This window comes from Thermobia domestica, chromosome 7 (assembly GCF_964235325.1).
Source record: "Thermobia domestica chromosome 7, izTheDome1.hap1.1, whole genome shotgun sequence".
In the NCBI taxonomy this organism is placed as follows: domain Eukaryota; kingdom Metazoa; phylum Arthropoda; class Insecta; order Zygentoma; family Lepismatidae; genus Thermobia; species Thermobia domestica.
The window spans coordinates 148,367,623-148,388,712 of record NC_137460.1 but is presented as its reverse complement, the minus strand read 5'-3'; the positions used below and the strand labels follow the sequence as shown (position 1 = coordinate 148,388,712).

Genomic DNA, 21,090 nt, shown 5'->3' with positions numbered 1-21,090 from the left:
GACCACATATCTCGTCCTTTTTGCAGTTTCCCGACGATTCATCCCCGTCCGAAAGTCACCAAAACGTTGTTCTCCGAACCTTGTTGTTGTGAATAGTCACCAACACAGTTCTCTGACACGCTGTCTCGTCCCTTTCATTCAGCTGTTTCGTGTTGAAAAAGCAGACCCATTTGGCGCTACAGTCACTCTGACATCACGCTATGCAACGTCTTGCTCTCTGTGCCCGTGTGGGAGACCTTTGGCAACAGGCTACCGGGCTTCCATTTATATCCATCCATTACGCAATACTTTGTTACTTTATCTCGCCTTTAAGTTTTGCACATTAGTGTATTTTACAATAAATTTTCCATTTGTATTCCATACAGTTCTCAATCTGCACCATTATACATATTCTTTTTGTTTTGGTTATCACAATTTTACTTATCATTTCCTGATGTTAAGCATCAAGTTGAGTGTAGATCAATTACAGGGTGAGATAAGCGACCTTCTTTTTAAAGACTTGAATTTAAGTGTGAGTTAACTCACTGTTATTTACATTTTGAGTTTGAGCTGAGCTAAGCTCGTTTCAAAAGTGAGTGTTTAAAACCCTGGTTCCTTTTTAATGAAATTAACACTCATGAAAGTTTCAGTGTATTTGCTCATCAGATTACTTTTAGATAGCGATACGTAGGAGGAAAAAAAAAAACTAACTAAAAGATACTCATACAAACTCCCCACAACGCATATAGCGAGTAGAAAAGGCACGCTAGCCAGCTGAGCCCTTGTTTAGCTCCAACTACAATCGTTTCAAGTTTAAAGACTAGGGATATTTCAAAATTACACATTGAAATGAAACACATTTTACGGGCATTAAAACCTTTATTGACTAATCAAAACTATACATTTTTTTAATTACAGTGTATACATAAATATAACCGTGAAAACGTTTGTAAACGATACAGAATTTATTTCCTGAGTTATATACCTGAGAAAGTATTTTTTTAAAAATAGAAAACTTTTAGATTAGATGTCAAGTACACAACATATAGAGCATTTAAAAATAGAATTTCCTTTCGTTTCTTGTTAATAATTGTCCTTATCATTTAATTAACTACATTACTTTACACAGATGAGTGAGAAAACAAAAGTAAAGAAAATCTGCTATAAATGGTAAAAATGACATGAAATCTTTAGTTTTTCGTTGCAGGCCAAATGAGACTTATGATAAATCCATGTGAATGATAATGAAAGAAATGAATGCATAAGAAAATGGCAGGAAATACAACTCCAGGAAAATTTGCAAATATGATATCCACCACGTTTATAGGATATTTTTTCCCTTCTTAGTTTCTTTCAGTATCGGATTACATGAGACGTGAACTTATTAAGATTTGAAGCATGAATCTATGGCCCTTCGTGGCAGACGAGAGCTCTACCCACTAAGCCACCGTGACTCCCGAACAGAGGAGAAAACTGATGATAGAGCAACAGTACACAATCGAATTGCGTAAGTTAGATGTACTGTTTAATCTTGTTCTCAGATGAAAGATTTTCAATCATTCCGATTCCATTGACACATTGCAATAAAATGAAATGAAAGCTTTGAATTTTACGACCCACGCTTCTGCTGTTGTAGGCTATAGACATGATGATGAGAAATTAATGAAATGGTGGAATGAAGTAAGTGGGAGGAAACGGGAAAACCGCAAGAAAAATAAACCACGCACAAGATGTTTGTTCACCACAAAGTTCACTTGGTGCAAACTGGGATCGAACCAGGGACGCCATGCACCAGAAGGTGAACGCTCTATCACGGAGCCACTGTCGCCCCTGTTCTGTAATAGTATTTAATAATTTCGATATATTTTTGTGCAATCATAATGTTCAATTCTACACAGTACGAATTCTTCGCGTATCCTTAAAATCTGTCGCACATTATGATTGTAACTTATATACCGAAGTTATCAATATGAAACTTCACTCTAAATTTACAGCTGCTGGTCAGCCATTTTCTGTTTTAAAGTTCAGAAAAATTAACAGCAAGATACGTGGAGCACGGGAATGACGTACATTTAAATAAAAATCTATGAATACTAATAATAAAAGGACATTACTTTTGTCTATTTTAATTACGGAGGTTATGGAAAAGAGTAATCTACTATTAAAGCGCGATTTTTGAGCTTTTTGTTTTAATGTCTGAGAGAGATCCAAGCAGAATTTAGTTTTCAATAACGCGCCAAAAGCAAGTGTTCTAGCCCTGAGGCCACAAGGAATTCCATTAGTTTTGGACTTCATGTATAGATTAACAAAGTAAAATTAAACCAAAAATATATAAACAAGCTCATCTTTGTCGAATGATGTAACCTATCTAACACGCATACAAGCGCTATCATTCATTAATTTTGTTTTGCAAACCTGTATATTTTTCTGACTTTGTTATGATGTTTGAATCTCTTTACAAGAAGTCCGGAAAATGTACTGATATCGTTTATATAATAAGGTAACTGGTTCGTGATTTTACCACGCACTGAGAAGCTAATTTTGAACTGGTATTCCATCAAGACTTTACGAGTGAACGAACTCGAAAACCACATATACTACAACAAAATAATGCTCGAAGGACACCTGCGACTTGCTTAGGATTACAGATATGATTAAAAATGCTTTTTGTTGATTACGGAAAAGATGTATGAAATTTTATACAACAGTATCGGTTATAATTTCAAATACTGACAACTCAACCAATGTGATTCCTTGGCCAAACGCCACTAAATGTTTCCACTATCAAGTCGAAATGGATTAACTACTATCTACTAATGACGGAACATTCAAGTCTAAAATGATCACAAAGGCTGTAACTTTAATTGTATGGTTAATGGAAACTATTAGTACCAAATATGTACACTCATGTCCAAAATTATTGTCGCATATCTATAACTGTCTTCTTGTAAGAATATACTTTGATAATGATTTTGCAAGGTACTTTTAATACTGATACTATGTGTATAATCGGGAAATGTATATTTGTGGTAAATTTAATAGGAAAAGAATTATAAATGCAAAAATTAGAATGAGTAAAATAAAATGTTGCTAAATTAACAAGAAAGTTTTATTTTCGTTTTATTGTTGTTATTTACTGCTGTTTTGACATGAAATTTGCCACATACATGTCTTTGCTGATTATACACATACTAACATTATAAGAAATACCAGGCGAATTCGTTATCAAATTATATTCGTACAACAACATATTTATAGACATGCGACAATAATTTTGAAGATGAATGTACATTACTTTAGACTAAACATTTAGTTAACAGTGTTTCCATTCTCATAGATTTAAAGAAGTTTTCTTGCTAGAGGCACTGTATATTTTACAATGAAATAATCTAAATTAAAAATAACACTCCATAATGGCCGTTTTCTCAATACGAAAGCATGAATATACGTTTCTTTTAACATCGACTGCCAAGCAATATTATTCTTAGATACACTGGAATCTTCATACTCATAACGTGCAAAGAACAATTTTATATATAACTCTGAAGTAAACACCTTTATTTCATCATGCGTATTACTAATGCTTTTCCTTTTTTATTTACAGGAAAAGGAATAAAACAATAAAATCAACAAAGAAAAAGCTTGAGACTCCGACGTTATTCTTTATTATTTTCTTGAATATACGTAATTTATATAAACTGATATAACTGCTTTTAAATAATTTTATATAAGTAAAGCATCAAGAAACCATTATGCTAATTTCAATTTCATCGCAAAGCATGGCAAGGCCGTACTTTATCTCCATATCTGATTGATAATCCATTACTTCTTTTAATCTAAAACAGATATTAACCAGGTATCTTTTATTATCACAGACATTTCTAGATTGATATATCATTGAGCAAATTTCCATTTCGATTTTGTAATTGATTTCATTTACACTTTAGTTAGTTTATATTTCATATTGGTATATAAGACGGTAAGCGACCTAATTTTGGTCTTTTAAATACAGGTTCATCAGTCGCTGAGTCGTCTGCTTCAGATTCAAGAATATCGTCAATCTGCTTCTCACTACCTTCCGTGTTATGTATATCAGGATCTTCACTGTACTTCCAAGCTCTCTTCATCTGATCAATTTTCTTCATAATTCTCTTTCTCTTCGAATTCATCTCTTCATTTTTTAATATTTGGTCATGAATATAATTGTTGCCACTATCATCAGCTGCATCAACACATGGCTGAATTAGCTCTTTATTCGCATTAGCATCTGCAGAGTCAGTTTCATAATACCTCTTTCTCTCAGGCACTTTAGCTGTATTCATGAGTGAATCCGGAACACTACTCTTAACAACTTTTTTCCTACTTTTTTGTACTCTAGTACAACAGATTCTTTTTTCTTTCTTTGCTATGTGAGGATATGGGCAATGCTTACCTTTTATGCAGCGACCCTTCTCGAAGCCAGGACAAATGTTTACATGTCTCTTCTTGCACTAATTGAGGGAAAAAATATATACAATGAAATCAAAACAATACTGAAAAAATTATATTAAATTACAAGAGCCGACATTTCATATGCATTTAACTGCCCACTCTATCTCTGCCTTACTTGATCAATGTTCCCCGCTGCTATGCTAAGTAAATGCACTAACTTGCCTTTCAACAGAACGCTCAGCCTATAAGTTAAACATCTTTTCATGTTAGATGAACAACAAGAACTACTTCCAACTACATATTACAAACTTCATCATACAGAGCAATACTTTTAAGCAAACTGAAACGATATTAACAGAAATTTATACCTACGGTGATACACATCTATTCCCAAAGACATGCTTTACCTTTGTTGAATTGGGTCTTTACTTATATTTTGAATTGTATCTTAACATTATTTTTAAAGTTAATAAATTTTCCCACTATTAAAAATTCACTTCCGATAAATTTGCTACAATGTATAAGATTTTCATTTCTTGTGAACATCTCTATACTTCAATATACAGCCTTAACTCTAATAGAAACAACGAACCCTAATTATACGCGAGATTCATTGTAACATAATATATAAATACAGCACTAAGAATGCACATGATTCCTTAGAGAGACAATTGAATCAGTTATTGCAGAAACCACATATGTGACATTTTTGACGGTTATGAGTTAGACATGAATTTTGAAAGAGGATAGCAAGCTGCATCGTTTAGTGCAGAAAACTACTATGTACTGTACTGCTAAACGTGTTTTAAATAGCGCCGAAGTATCTGATTATTGCAGAAACAACGCATGTGCAGCACATATGTTGTTTCTGCTGTAAAGTAAAATGCTCTGATGTCGTTGGCTCCTGTGTTCTGGACGCATATTATTTCATTCTGTAAATTATTGGCGTGAATGAGGGAAAATACTCGAAGCTACCAGTTCTAAGTTCTTGAGTATATGGAAGTCCAAGGGCACAAATCCCTTTTCTCGCATCAAAAGCAACTGTATTTAAGCAAATAAATCTAACTTTAACTACTAGACAACTTTTCGTTAGTCAAAATAATTTTGTCTGGAGAAAGGGGAAATATTTTCTTCATGTGAATTTCTCACTTCAAATCAGTATAGTTGGGTTTCTTTGCTTATATTCAGTAACTTTTGATGAGAAAAGAGGGATTTGTGCCGTTGTACTTCCAAATATGCAAGCAAAGTTGTGCTTCCAATATATTTAATTGGCAGCTTCGAGTACCCCCCCCCCCCCATTGACTCTAATAATGTACAGAATGGAAACAAGAGTTGGTAGTCTGACAGACACATGTTACAGTTGGTAGTCTGATTTGACAGTGCATTAGGGCTATTGCAGCAGACACTGTTCGTGTTGTTGTGAATACAGAGAGAAAGGTAGTTGTATGGAAGTCGTGAGCAAAAGTAAAATGTCTAACACCAGTGACTCCGATTCCGAGGTTTCAGTAAAGAAAAGAAAGGGAGTAGTGAATCAAGAAAAATACAAGCGAAATGTCATTCGCAATGCACGAGTAAAGGGCAGTGCATACAAATCGTATAAAGGTAAAGATGTCGCTGAAAAAGTGCAAGAGACGTACGTATGTAGGTGTGGTGACAAATGTTATTCGAATGTGACCGAGGAGACGAAAAACGAACTGTGGGCTTATTTTTATTCGATGGAAAGTATAAATTTTCAAGATACATACCTACAAAGTCTGATAGGAACGAGAGACTGCAAACGAAGACGTAAGTTACCGCAGCTGCAACACTCTGAAGAAAGCAAACGCAGGAACGAAACTAACTACAATGTTAAACATTTGGTGAAGAATCACTTTTTTACGTACTACATAGAGAGAAATGGAAAGCTACAAACTGTGTGCAAAAATACGTTCATGAAATTGCATGGAATAACTGCTAATAGGGTACGTAGGATTTGTAATCTGCTTGTGGCTGGGAAAGCTTCTAAAGATCAAAGAGAAAAAAAACCGAAGTGATAACGCTTTGTCCGGTGCAATTTGTATGGCGATACATAATCATATTGCCAAGTTTGAAGTTAAAAAGACACTACGGTGGGAGACAGAAATTCTATCTAAGATTCAAGGTTCAATATGAAGATATAAACGAGCAGTTTTTGAAAGAGTACCCGGAATTTGCCAATAAGGTTAAATACAGTTTTTATCGTCGATACTTCCTAGAAAATTTTGATTATAGTTTCGGCAGGTCTCAAGTAGATGTCTGTAGTAAATATAAAAGTTTTACAGTAAAGTTGTTAGATCCTGCTCTAAGTGAAACTGCAAAACGGAATGCTATTGCAGAAATGATGATACATCGAAGGCGCGCCAAGAAGTTACATAGTGCCTTGCAGGCAGCAACTATCAACGAAGATAACGATACTATGTCAGTAGCATTCGACTATATGCGGAACCAACCTTTGCCTCTGATTCCCGTACAGGACGTATTTTACCTCCGGCAACTATGGGTAAACATTTTCTGTATTCACAATTTGAAAACTACCAACGCGAAATTTTTTGTGTACCATGAACGACAGGCTCGTAAATCTCTAGATGAAGTTTGTACGTTTTTATTGAACTACTTTGAAAATGACGTACCTCGTACTATGAAGAAGCTCTTGCTTTTTAGTGACGGTGCAGCAGGCCAAAACAAAAATAACACAGTGGTACGATTGTTGTTATCCTTGTGTGACAGCGGTAAATTTGAATCAATTATGCACTATTTTCCTACTAGGGGACATTTCTTCCTACCCTGTGACCGCGACTTTGGTAACATCAAACGACTTCTTCGAAGAGTCGATAGGATTTACACTCCTGAGCAATATTGTGAGCTCATCGAACGAGCAAGTGCTACGGGCAGGTTCAGTGTTCAAGAGGTTGTGACTAGTGATGTTTTGTCTTTCAAAGACTGGTGGCAAACATTTTGCAAAAAGACTGTACTCTCAGATGAATCTTATGGAAGAGGAAACCCTAGAGAAAATTTCAGGATCTCTTCATACAAGGAGTTTATCTACAGCACCCGTGAGAAAGGGAAGGTTGTGGGAAAAACATTCATCGATGGTTTGGGTGCGAATACCTTCAGTTTTGCTATGACAACCAGAGCCCCTTCTCTTCCTACCAGAAAAGCCTACCCTGCAGGTAAAATCCCCAGTCACAAGAAGAAGATTGAGGATCTGCGAAAACTGGAACTATACACCCATGGCTACGACTGGTTCTACAAGCCATTATTAAGGTGGCCAACTGACAGTGAACAGCTTGATGCTCACATCCCCTCCGATGTTAAAGATGATGAAGACTAACCAAACGGACGTTGGATTTTGTTTTATCTTTGTTTAGGAACTGATTTTCAACTATTTGCGATGCCATGTAGGTTTTCTTTCTTATCTTCATGCATGTACAAAGATAAATCGACTATATTCTTCAATAAGCAAAAGGAACGTTTATTTCAGACATAACAGTTGTGGAACACTACAAGTTATCTCCGATTTCAAGAGCAATATTACTGTTTTTGAAAAATAAAAGTGAAATCTTTGAGTTTTACGTCCCACGATTATGCCGGTTAGGCTAAAGGAGACGGTGATGATGAGTAATGAATGAAATGGTGGAATGAAGAAAGTGGGAGGAAACGAGAGAACCCGGCATAATCCACCACAAAGTTCACTTGGCGGGAGCTGGGATCGAACCCGGGACCCCAAGCACCAGAGGTGAATGCTCTACCACTGAGCCATCGCGGCCCCTATTACTGTTTTTGACTTTCATGCTGCAGGCATTTGTGATGTACAAATAAAGGTATAAAGAGAGAACTTAGGACAAGTCATTTCATGCAGAAACAACACATGTGCATATTTGTAATTAAAAAAAAACAACAATGCGTTTTTGTCTAACCCTGACATAACAGTCACGACAAGTAACAATACATCTACAATATGCATTTTTCTCAGAATTTGTCAACAACAATTAACGAAATAAAGTTTTTTTTTTTTTCGTTTTCTTCAAAAAACAGAAATGTTCCATGTGTGGCTTCTGCAATAACTAATTCAATTATCATCATGTTAATTTTAAAGAGGTCTGGATCTCAATTCCGAATCACATGCTTGGACTTATTATTCAATAGTTTATTCATCGAATTACTTGTGATCATCATTGAGCGATTTGGAACTTGGTTAAGTAAATGTATGTACTGTCTGTGCATGTACATTATGACAGGAAGGGAAAATATTGAGCATTCAAAGCGCTCTCCATCTTCAGGTGACGTTGGATTCTTGTATTTGCTCATTTATTTCCTTCTTACATTGCAGATCACTAAAATTCCTATCCCATCATAAACTTGAGGGCATAAAATTAATGTGTGGAATATTTACACATTCTATGATACCCGACTTACAAGGACCTACAACATTTATACGTTATTTGAAAAAAAACAAACAAACAAAAAAAAAAAAACAATATTATATCGTGTTTAAAAAATTAAAACAAAACTAATGAAAAATACTTAGAAATATCGTTCGTGTAGTTGAACAATTCAAAGTAAACAAGAACGATGTAAGATGTTAACTCTTTACTGTGCCAATGTGATTTATAATTAAACTATTTTAAATGCAGCTCTCAACCTAAAAGCAAACTTTTTCATTCTCCAGCGATTTTTAGGTATAATGTGAGATTTGCTATTGTAAAACACACGTATCTTAATGAGAATACATGATATATATTTTCACGGTATTATTTATAATGTAAACTGCGCTCATAGCATTCCATCCATACCAAAGTTTTCTTTTTTCGTGTTCAATTTGGACTTTTTAGAAATGATGCTTCTGACATAGAACTTTCAATGAGTGGACAAGATTAAAGCAAAACTAACATGTTGACTATGTTTTGAAGTGTATAAATGCACAGAGTCCAGATTCGCAATATATTCGTCCACTGCGTCTCTACGATTTTCTTTTATCCTTCTACCTACGTATATTTTCTTACACCAATATAAGAGCCTTCACCATTATATGGCATTTCATAAACTCCACTTAATGAAATCCGATCAATGATATTCATGTTTATAATTTATGAGAAATCTTTCAGTATTTTTGGCGGCTTGAAATACTTTCACACTATACTTCCTTGAAATTTTGAATAACCTAAACATACGAAGACTAAGAGATTCATTGTTGTATAGTATCTTCCCCTTCGCAGTACTTTGTTAGCACTGAAAATCTTTAAGGTAACTCATTACAGCTTTCTAGAGTGATCGTTCAGTAACAAATTCACCGAACCACAAAATATACCCAATTTCTTTCTGTGTTAAAACCAATCGATGCATCCTAAGGAACATATTCATCTAAATGTTGACCTTAACAAGCATAGTATTTCTGGGGTCTACAATGTGAGATGAAGATGTACATTAAAAATCAACGTCGCCTGAAGATGAGGGAGCGCTTCTTCCTAGAAATATTGCAAAAGAAAATACTGATTTCTACAATATGAGAAAAGAAAGCTTAAAAATTATGAAGTAATTATCATTCATATATTAACCTCAGAAACTATAAGAACTATTTGTTTTTCAACGAAAACTGTACAATAATTAATCACTGTACTGACTTGTAATACGATGTGTAATATCCAATTCCAATTTCAAATGAAAGTATACGTTTACTGCTTTTCCCTATAACCCTTAAAATGTCACATTTCTTGAAACTACAAAAAGAGTACAGTTTAATAACAAAGCAGATACGAGAATCAAGAAGCTTTTAAAAAATGAACTTACCTAACACACTCAAAAATATTTTCTTCTTATCAAAAAACATCCGGTTTTATCTGCTTACGGAAACTATTGGTTACATATTTATTATTAGAAAAAATTGCTTCTAGCTTGCATCCTGAACCGAGAGTCAACACGGTACACGGATTCAAGACATCCCAGGATTGTTTTTCAATGCACCTTCTACCACAGCCCCACTCAATAAAACATGATTTGCAACTCTATTAACCCGTTAAAACCCGGAATTGCAAGATAGGAGCAACTTTTTCTAGATCGGTTTTATCATTTAAATGAAAGGGGATGCGGGTGCTCTAAACTTCTGTTAAGTTCTTTAAATATGAATAGTTACATTAATAACCTCTGCACAGATTTCACTTTTGATATCTACCCATTTTTTAGTACTTGATGCTGACCCTTTTATTCTTTCGAAGTTGTTTTGATCTCTGTAATCTGATTATAGATATTACAAAAACTTAGCATTTTCGTTCTTCCATACTAGGTCCACAGTGTTATGTAACGAAAGTAATTTTAAGCACAGAAACACTGGAGCTTGAGTAATTGATATGTCCCTCTAAAACCATTCATATCCTGTGCCTGGAAAACTTGCAAATATCAATTAATTCTGTTCAAATGTAAGCTTTCATACATAAATTGGAAATTATTGATGTTATTTTAGAGCTAAGCAACACTGGAATGCCATACAAATACAATTTAATTGTATTTAAGGACGCATTAAGCAAATGTAAAGTGATACAAAACTCATTAATCCTGCATGAAAAATTTACATCATAACCCACAAACCAGCTGTTGATGTTTTCATCCTAATGCAGAAGGTAATACTCTGGAAATGTATAATGCATGTGAATCAAGCATACGCTATACTCAACACCTTTATCCGAAAGTAGACTTAATACTTAACTAAGATAGGTGATAAGAATATTTTCTACCTACTTCTTAGCACAAATTACACCTAGATGTACGAGGATCATTTCAAAAGTCTTGCACACAGCGCATGTGCGACCGTTTGAGTGGTGTAATGTTCAATTTTATGTCAGTTGAGAATCAGAGTTTGGGCTTGACGGTTGTGTCTGTGTTTGCTGGTTCGCGTGGCTTGTGTTGTGAGAAATGCAGTGTTAAAATGGAAGGGGAACCTGACTCAGGTCGGATTATACATAGTGAGCAGAGTTTCTATATTAAAATATAAACTCTATGTGGAAAGAATTGAACTGAAATTTATAATGCTTTGCGAGAGGTTTGTGTAACTAGTGTAGTGAGCCATAGCACTGTATCACGGTGGTAAGTTCATTTCCATGAAGGTCGTGTAAACACTGCAGACAATCCAAGAATTAGGAGACCATCAACTGCAACAGCTTACACATCTGAGATTATTGTGAATGACATTTTGAGAGAGGATCGATGAAAAACATGTGAGGAAACTGCATATGAGGCCAGAATGTCTGCCACTTCAGTTTACAGAATCATTACTAAAAAGTTAAAGATGAGAAAAATCGCTGCCAGATGGATTCCACATGATCTGAGTGAAGAGCAGAAAGCATATCGCAAAAGAATCGCAGAAGAAGAATTGCTTCAACGTTACCGAACAGAAGGAGATAAGTTTCTACGAAGGATTGGTGTAACTGATGAAACCTGGATAAGAGATTTGAACCAGAGTCTCAGTCGTCACAATGGAAAAGTTCCCACTCTCCACGCCCGAAGAAATTTCGCCGCCAATAATCAAAGGTTAAACTCATGATGATCTTCGCGTATGACATGAATGGAGTGATAGCTGCAAATAGAGTGCCACATGGGACGTCAGTAACCGGCACATACTACAAGTTGTTTCTGCAAAATGTTTTGTGTCCGAAAATTCGTCAGAGGGCCTGACATGCTTGCAGTTGGTGTCCTCATTTTGCACGATAATGCAAAATCACATAATACACTACAAGTGAGGGAAACACTCGACAAGTATGGATGGGCAATACTTCCCCACCCACCATATAGTCCTGATTTGAGTCTACCAGACTTTGATTTATTCCATTCTGTGAAAAACGTTTCGATACAATTAACGGAGCTTGCAGTGAGGTGAACAGAGTGATCAGACAGCTCTACAACGAGGGTGCCCTATATGGAATACAGAATTTACCAAAACGTTGGGAAGCTGTCATACGCAAGAATGGAGATTATATTGAAGACCTGTAAAGGTATTTTGTACAAGAAATTATTTATTTTAATAATATTTTTTAGTGTGCAGAACTTTCGAAATGACCCACGTAAGAAAGACCCGTCCTACGACGCTTCGTATCAAACAGTTTAATTGGACTTTTCAATACTTTAGACTCAACAATTCACACTCGTTCTGAAAATTTATTGATCTCCCAAATTACAAACTATCTCAGAAAAGTCAAAGTCATGTACTAATGATTAATAATCATCATTCTCTTCTAACGTCTGGATTTCCCATTTGTATATACGTGAGCCCAGGGTCCAAGATAATTCTACCTTTACACAATCTTCTCGTGTCAGAACCTTAAAGACGTTCTACTCGAAATTCTCTATCTACTACTTTAGGAAAAGTCCTTCCCGTTTGTTTTAGTGGCTAGCGCATGAGCCTTTGGTGGTTTAGGGTTCAGTTCCCTGTGGGTGAGCATTAAAATTTGAACCCATTGTGGAGGTTCGGAATCTACTTTGAACTGAATCAGCACCTCACATAGCCTCGACGCTGAAATGGGATAACTAAAATTCAACAAACATTAAAAAAAAGAACATACGTTTGCACCTCTATTCTGTCCGTTATTAGTAAATCTATCAATTCTATTCATATTTTGATGGGATTTTTTTGTTTATACGAACAGTTCTTGGCTCCTGAAAGACGGCTGTTATATTTGTCATGAAACTTGCATAACGTGCCTTCTATTAAACTGTCAACAATGTATTGCGGCGAAAGGTAACAATTTTGATCATTTATGCCCTTAAGTTACGTAATACAAATTGTATACCTATCTACTTTAATTAGTGATATATCGCACCCCTGCTACAAAAGTGCCTCAACTCAAAAACTGTCAATCTTAAATTATGTACATATTCGGATTTGTGAGCCTACCTTTTATCCGGCAGTATAAGAATCATGGCTCTAGCTTTACTAGAAGCTGCGTGAAAGCGCTAGTTTCACTAGTGAATAACATTAAAATGAATGCATAACCAACACTTTCAAATGCCATTTACTAAAAACTAACCTTCTTTTGAGTTGTAGCAGTTTTGTAGCAAGGGTGCGAATATTCTGTTTTAAAGAATGTGCATATTAATTTGCGATATACTGAATTTAGGTTAACATCCCGCAGATATGCCCTACATACTAAACGAACAGGTAATGAATGACTGTTAGTAATGAAAGAATTGAAGGACTGAGAAAAAACGGGAGAATGCCGAGAAAACAGAAAAATACGATGCAATGCACCATAAAATTGATATATCGTGGCACTTCACACTAGAGGCAATCACTCTACTACTAAATCCCTACTGCACCCGACGTATATACGAACCAATTAAAACATCTGCGCACGAACATTTACATTATCATCTAAATGACTCTAACATTAATTTCAATGGTAAAAAATAACTTCCAGTAACCAACTGATATCCAATATTAACTATGATCTTGGTTAGAAATAATTTACAAACTGATTCAATTATTTGGTGGCCTGGCATACATTTAGAACAAAAATAAATATTCTTACCTGCTTTCCATCTGAACAATACCCCTGAAGAAACTGTACACAAATATCTGCTTTTTCATTTAATTTTACATGTAAGTATGGGCAATTATCACGATTACAGCAGCCTTCAAGGAAAAATTTGCAAGTAGGCATTTTTTCTGGAACTATTGAATGTGAAAGAGGGCAATCGCTGATTGTACATTTTCCCTGGAGAAACCTATAACGAAAATGAATATTAATTACGATGTATACAGAAAAAGTTATACATCAAGGTTTTGACTTCATATACGGAGCCAGAAAAACTATCACAATTTTACTCAAAAGGTCTGAGAAGTATGTGACCACTGTAACTTTACACAGAGCTCGATAACTATTAAGTAAAATAAGCATATCCTTAGGACATCGAGGGAAGAGGAAACCACAGAAATTTTCCACGCTGAATTTACCATGATCCATGGACTACATGGTAAAGTACTGCAAATGATTATGCTAAACAAGAATCCGTAAAAGAAGCCCTCACATTAAGTGATTACATAGAGATATGTACAACAATAACAAGAACACTCAAAGAGTGCACATGAAATCGAAAGAAAGACTTCCCCCACAAAAATAAAGCAGGAAAAACGTATGCAGTTTATCAAAAAAAAACCACACAAAAAGCATTGCATTTCCTCGTCTGTCCGATTTGAGTGATTTTTGGATATGTTGTAGCTGAGAACCCCCCGATCAATTGTTTATATGGGGCCAACTCTCTATCACCAACCCTGTGACCTTCAGGTCAGCAAAGGTCACGCCGTACAAAAAGCATTACATTTCCTCGTCTGTCCGATTTGGGCGATTTTTGGATATATTGTAGCTGAGGACCCCCCGGTCAATTGTTTATATGGGGCCAACTCCCTATGATCAACTCTGTGACCTCCAGGTCACCAAAGGTCACGCCGTACAAAAAGCATTGCATTTCCTTGTCTGTCCAATTTGGGTGATTTTTTGATTTGTTTTGTACGGAGTGACCTTTGGTGACCTGGAGGTCACAGGGTATATCATAGAGAGTTGGCGTCATATAAACAATTGACCACGGGGTCCTCAACTACAACATATTCAAAAATCAACCAAATAGGACAGACGAGGAAAGCAATGCTTTTTGTACGGTGTCCTTTGTATACTTTATGTACAATGTTAGTGGAAAAAACATGCATACACACATGCACTGTCAAAAACATAACGCCCTAATAATAATAATAATAATAATAATAATAATAATAATAATAATAATAATAATAATAATAATAATAATAATAATAATAATGTAGGTAATGATTATAATAATAATAATAATAATTTCAATTTTAAAAAAATACGAGAAAAATTTTCAAATAAAGTATACATAAATAAACATTAAAGTAAAATTTCTCATGTGCCACGATTACATTTTGTAGGCATTAGGAAACAAATGATAAATATAAGTGAATTATGTAACTTTCTAGAACTCATGCGATGCACATTATGTATCTTGGCTTACACATGCTTATTTACGATTTCCTTGTACTGGGAACTATGAAAGTACAACGGGAAAATTACAACCACTTTTTTCTGATATTCAAGAACTATGCCATCTGTACATAACCAACAGCTCCTTTACACACGTGTTGGCATCCAAAATATAACATGTATTTCAATTCAAATTACTCAGAATATAATGGATGCAACATTTACTTCCGTTTATTTCAACGGAGATAAAGGAATCTGTCAAACACAGAACAATTTCGTTTTCATTCGCAGTTGAATAATCCATACCAGTGAACGCCTATTGTTCTTTAAGTGACTTACAACGTAGTCACATAGTGGTGGTCATTCCGCAGAACAAGGATCGTTCGGTGATGTACGAGAGACAACTGAAAAGTCTTTGCTCTTACGTTTATTCAAGCATGTAATACATTTTAATGTAAGATCCAGATACACGAGTTATGTGGTAGACTTTTTTTTTTTTTTTTTGGAACAGCCTCAGTGTAACTTCCGATTTTTTCCATTGAATGGCGCTGTGATCAGTTGCCAAAAATGTCCGGATTACTCAAGATGAAGTGTTATTTGTTTTCAATGATGAAAGGGACACACAGCCACAGATATCAGAGCTGCTGTAAGGGGACAAGTGTTCAGCTGTATAAAGTTTGCAATGGTGGTGCAAGGAGTTCGAAAATTGACATAAGATTTTTTATTTATTTTGAGTTTTACGTCCCGTTCAGCAGCGAGGCTATATGAGACGTGGACCTACTGATTAACGTGGAATCCGAACCACATGAGCTCCCGCCGGGAATCGAACCCGGGTCTCCCATGCCAAAGGCACATAAGCTAACCGCTTAGCCACGGAGGAGCTCAAATTGACATCAGAGTATTCAGAATGTTGACAATATGGCTTTTCTCTAAGACAACGCAGAATCACTCGTGGCAAACAAAACAATCCCCAAAGTTTAATTTTGGGGGGAAGATTATGGAGCATAACCCTTACAGTCCAGGCTTTGCTGCCAGGGATTACAATCTTTTTTGTCCATTGGAGAAGTTCCTGGCACGACAGGTTCACAAATGACATCAAAGCGCAGAGCGTTGTTCGTCGTTAGTTCCATGGTCAGAAGGATGCGTTTTACGCAGTGGGCACAAAGAAACTTATGGATCGTCGGGGCAAGTACCTCACAGATGTGGTGATTATGTGGAAAATAGACGAAGGTGTATATCTAAAATATCTAGTTTTTCGTTTATGGTTTCTAATCTCACAATAAATCACTAGGTGCAAAGTATTTTCGATTTTCCCTCGCATACGATAGTAGCCGGAAGGTTCCCATAGTACATGTCCCCCTTACGATGGACCTGAGAGCGCCTGAACAGAATGGTTCAGTCCGTTCTAACTGATAGACTGTGCAATCAGAACTACTGTAGCTCCCATCTAAGCACACAAACAAGCGACTCATGAGGACAAGTCCAAGTTCCCGCGTTTCTCTCGAACGACATCATTCATTTCCAAGAAAGTCTTTTGCAGTGTCGGAAGATGCTGGAGAGGCGAAGGTAGTAGTATTGTGTAATGAGAATTATTTCTATGTTAGACACAGTGGGGCTGGTAAAAGTACGATAATGGGATTAGGTAGGTTGTACCGGTATGGTATTAGTGACAGTGGTGTGGGTATTTGTGGATGTGCAGATGAATGAGAAAATTCTGCATGTGGTAACATTCGCCATGCAAGACTCGCACCTGGCATTGTTGTATTGGTGACAAACTACATACTTCACTCATCTCTGGTCTTTATTCAGAGGTATATTGTTAGTACGCTGTACATTCGTGACGTCATCAACCCTATCCTTCGACTTTACCTGATATTCTGCGAGACCCCATCTAGCAGCATAAGGTGAATCCCGATACCGTGAGGGCAATTCAACATGATCTGATCAGCAAAGGCCTTCTACCACTAGCTAGGTCTGTGGATGTAGATTCTATTAAGCACATGTAAAACACTGTGGGACGACACCTGACTTCCAGCCAGGCTCCGGCTACGATCTTCAAGCGAACGCGGATATAATACCATAGATCAGTAATGGACTAACTTTTTCTTAGGAGAAGCCAAACAAAAGAGAGAAAAAAAATACGCAGGCCAATTAAATTTGTTAAAAACAACAGTTGTACATTTTACAAAATTCTTATAATACTAAGCCCTATTAGTAATTGAAAAATTTTGAAGAGAATTTAATGAATGAAATTATAAATGCATATCTAAAAGTTTCTCATAATAACGTTCAAATTGGGATTCAATGATACTCAAAACTGAAGTTCGATTCGCCAGATTAGGACCATGTCGCAGGCCGGACAGGACTTTTAGGGGCCCAGGTCTGGCCTGTGAACTGTAGATTTCCTATCAATTACTATCCTAGACAGACGTTCTGCAAGTGTTACCTGCTTGAACAGCAGCTTGTACGTAGTCACCTTAATATGCTATTAAGGTGAATACCTATTTTGAACACAATATGTTCAATATTTGGGATGCTTTAACGGCGAAAAGTTGAGATCATTACTACCTATCATCTTTTTTATTAAGTATACCAATTGTGGGCAAGGTCCGTGAATTTTTACTGAATGTTTTAAAATGCGTTTGAACCAGCATATAAAACGAAAATCGCACCCAAGACAAATTTTATCAAATTCTGAGCGTACTAACTATTAACATACTCAAACCACATGACCAAACTTATATAATCAAATAAACTTACTTTTTACATAACGCCACTTGCTTCGGGTTATGGACATATGGACACATTCCACTCTCTTTCCTTGAGCATTTCCCAAAATGATGAAAAATCATGCATGGCATATTATTTTTCTTTGTCTTCTTAGCCAATAAATTCAAGCTCTTCTGTTTGACTTGACTGGAAATAATAATAACAATATAATAGTTATTATTATTAAATATAACTATTTTACAATCAATAGATATTAAGTACTGGTTGAGGGAAATAATATAATGAAACTTTCAGAGAACATAAAAAAAAAAGAAACATACATATATAACGGAAATTACAAATATCATAAATAAATTTTTCTCTGGATACAATAGATGACAAAGGGAAATAGTATAAGCATGCAGAATAAAGAATAGTGTATGAAACAAACAGCAACCTAAAATTTCTTATTTACGTGAAACACACCAACGAAGATTCTCCTTTTACCGAAAGAAAGAAAGAAAGAAAGAGAGAGAGAGAGAAGGAAGAGAGAGGTGGAGGAAATATATATAATGCAATGTGTATTTGGACACGAGGCCTTCAACTTAATCTTACTTATCCTTCTACAAAGGGAACTTTGAATATGAAAGGCAACGTACAAATGAAAAAGTAAGTCTTACTAAATATCTCAATTTTAAAGATATTGCCTGAAATCATACAAGAGTGAATTTCAGGACTAAATGAAAGATGAAAATGAAATTTCTAATTTTACGAACCACAGTTACGCGCTAAGGCTACATTTAGACAGATGATACATGGAAGTTAATGATTATTAAATAACAGGTGGAATGAAAATGCAGGACCAAACGGGAGAATCCTGAGAAAACCCATCGACACGATGTTGTCCACCACAAACTCACATATGGCTGGGGATTGAACCAGAAGTGAGCGCTCTACTACTGAACATAACTTACATGCATTTACAAGCTTGAAGCTAACTGAGTAACTGACAAAAGCACACCTTTAGAGCGCAGCTTCGCATGCATCGCGGCACGTTGCTTAGGTTCCGCACTGAATGGACACTGATATGTGAGGCTTTCTTATTGAGTACAACTGTTCCCTTGAGTATATTGATTCACCAATTCATTCGAATTAACATTTTTTCCTTTAGTTTAAAGGACTGATAAATGTAAACTAAGAGTAAAGTTATTACGGTATTTGCCGGTGCATAAGAAGCGCCTGTTTTTCTTCTTCTGAGAATTATACTCGTATATAGATTTTGATTATTTCAATTACATTATGTATTCCCGATTCTTCGTCCTTTGGTGCCTTCCTTGTCTCTTTACGGTGTGCAATAGCATCCCAGTTATGTACAGTTCTGTTACTAAGCACACCTGGTTTGGATACAATCGTTATATTTATCGATTTACAGTACGCACACTTTTTCCTGGACGAAGATAGCTATATAGATATTCCTAGACGCACGTGTGATTCTATATTTAGTTAAGTACTGTCAACCCTGGATATATTTCTTGCTAAATTTTCGCTTTGCATTTGAGAGAAAGTTTTCATAATATGCAATGAACTTTTCTTCTCTAAAGTGAATACAGAAAATGAGGTGTGTCTTAAACGCTGACAAATACGGTGACTACCTAGGAATAACTCATTTTGATAAGCATCAAGGTATTTAACTTATTTTCTTATTCCTTAACCCTTTTAAGATATATCGTAATTTTTACGAAATGATAGTGTCTTAAAGATTCGATTAAAAGGGAACTAAGAAAGCTATATAGTTCAGTTTATTTATTTATTTTTTACAAGAGAGAAGGCATGGAAGAAAGCCTTGAAAGGGTCTCTACGCTTCCGAGCGTCGGAACATAGAGGGGTATGACGTCATCACTTTACAAATTCTTTATTTTAGTAAAGTCTAAGTTCAACACTTTTTGGTGAGCTTCTCTTTAACCCTAGATTTCTGAAGTTTTACACAAACGATCAGTAGACCCTTTAGTTTCTATCTGAATCTTTTTGGATCTCTTTGTCAACACAGAAGGGGGTTCAGAGGGGCTAAAGGGTAAAAAAAAGGGATATTTCTTGACCAAAAAACCCACTTTCGCGATTATTGCTCCGCTCGGGTACATGATAGGGACATCTGAGTGGTATTTTCTGAAAGCCTAGTCGATTCGGAACAAAACGACGTATGAATTATTCTACGATAATTAGGGGCGTGTCAGAGTTTTTTTTTTACATAATATCCTTTTTGTTACTACTGTAATTTGGAGCGCATTGCGTGCTTTTCCCAAATGGGAAAATATTTTTCCCGTCCTTAGTATTGAAGATAGGAGATTGGTATTTGTCGCAAGTAATTAGTACCACAAGTCTGTTGTTAGGGAAATCAACTCACTTCTGAAAATATTCTGTTTTATAACAAATTGCTACGCTCTCATATAAGTCCATTTCGATCACCCACGTAATTTACATTTCCACCATGCTTTTGGTCACTGTATGGTTATGGTTTGCTGTATCTGTGTGGAGAAATGGGAGGGGTGGGAGAGGAGTTTGTTCCTCACATTCTATTTTCACAAATTCTCATGGACACGTAATATACTTATTTCCTAGGCACCTAATTTTATCCACCCTTAAAGTTTCGCTTTCCAAATGAAGGATTTTCTTAAAACGGAACGTGTGAAAAACTCTCTTTACTATTAATGACAGGCATCTGGAGGGAAGGTAATCAAGTTAACATGGGAGTGAAGAGTGCTAAATACTGTCACGATTAAAAAATAAAAATAAAACGTATGCATTACGAGTACTTGCGCTAAATGTAGATAATAAACCCAACTATACCTTAGATTCATAATCGATTCATCATGAATGTTAATAATAGGTCGATTAATGCTGATCGATCTATTTGAACCGATAGAGTTTCTTTTGCGCACGATTCCTTCGCAAATTATCTAGTTTCGGCTATTTT

General features: G+C 35.7%; 1 protein-coding gene across 2 annotated transcripts in view; it reads right to left on the bottom strand.

The window, feature by feature from the left end:
* Positions 1-846: 846 nt before the first annotated feature.
* The window catches only part of ZC3H3 (Zinc finger CCCH domain-containing protein 3), a 38,173-nt gene continuing 17,929 nt past the window's right edge, over positions 847-21,090 (bottom strand). The window contains exons 5-7 of one of the 2 annotated variants that reach the window (XM_081765382.1): positions 18,171-18,326; positions 13,944-14,139; positions 847-4,469 (exon numbers count right to left, since the gene is read on the bottom strand). In XM_081765382.1, the coding sequence (XP_081621508.1) occupies positions 3,939-4,469; positions 13,944-14,139; positions 18,171-18,326 (883 nt within the window). In that variant the 3' untranslated portion in view covers positions 847-3,938. Of the gene's footprint in view, positions 10,804-13,943; positions 14,140-18,170; positions 18,327-21,090 lie in introns of both variants that reach the window. The other variant, XM_081765383.1, reaches the window with a different exon arrangement.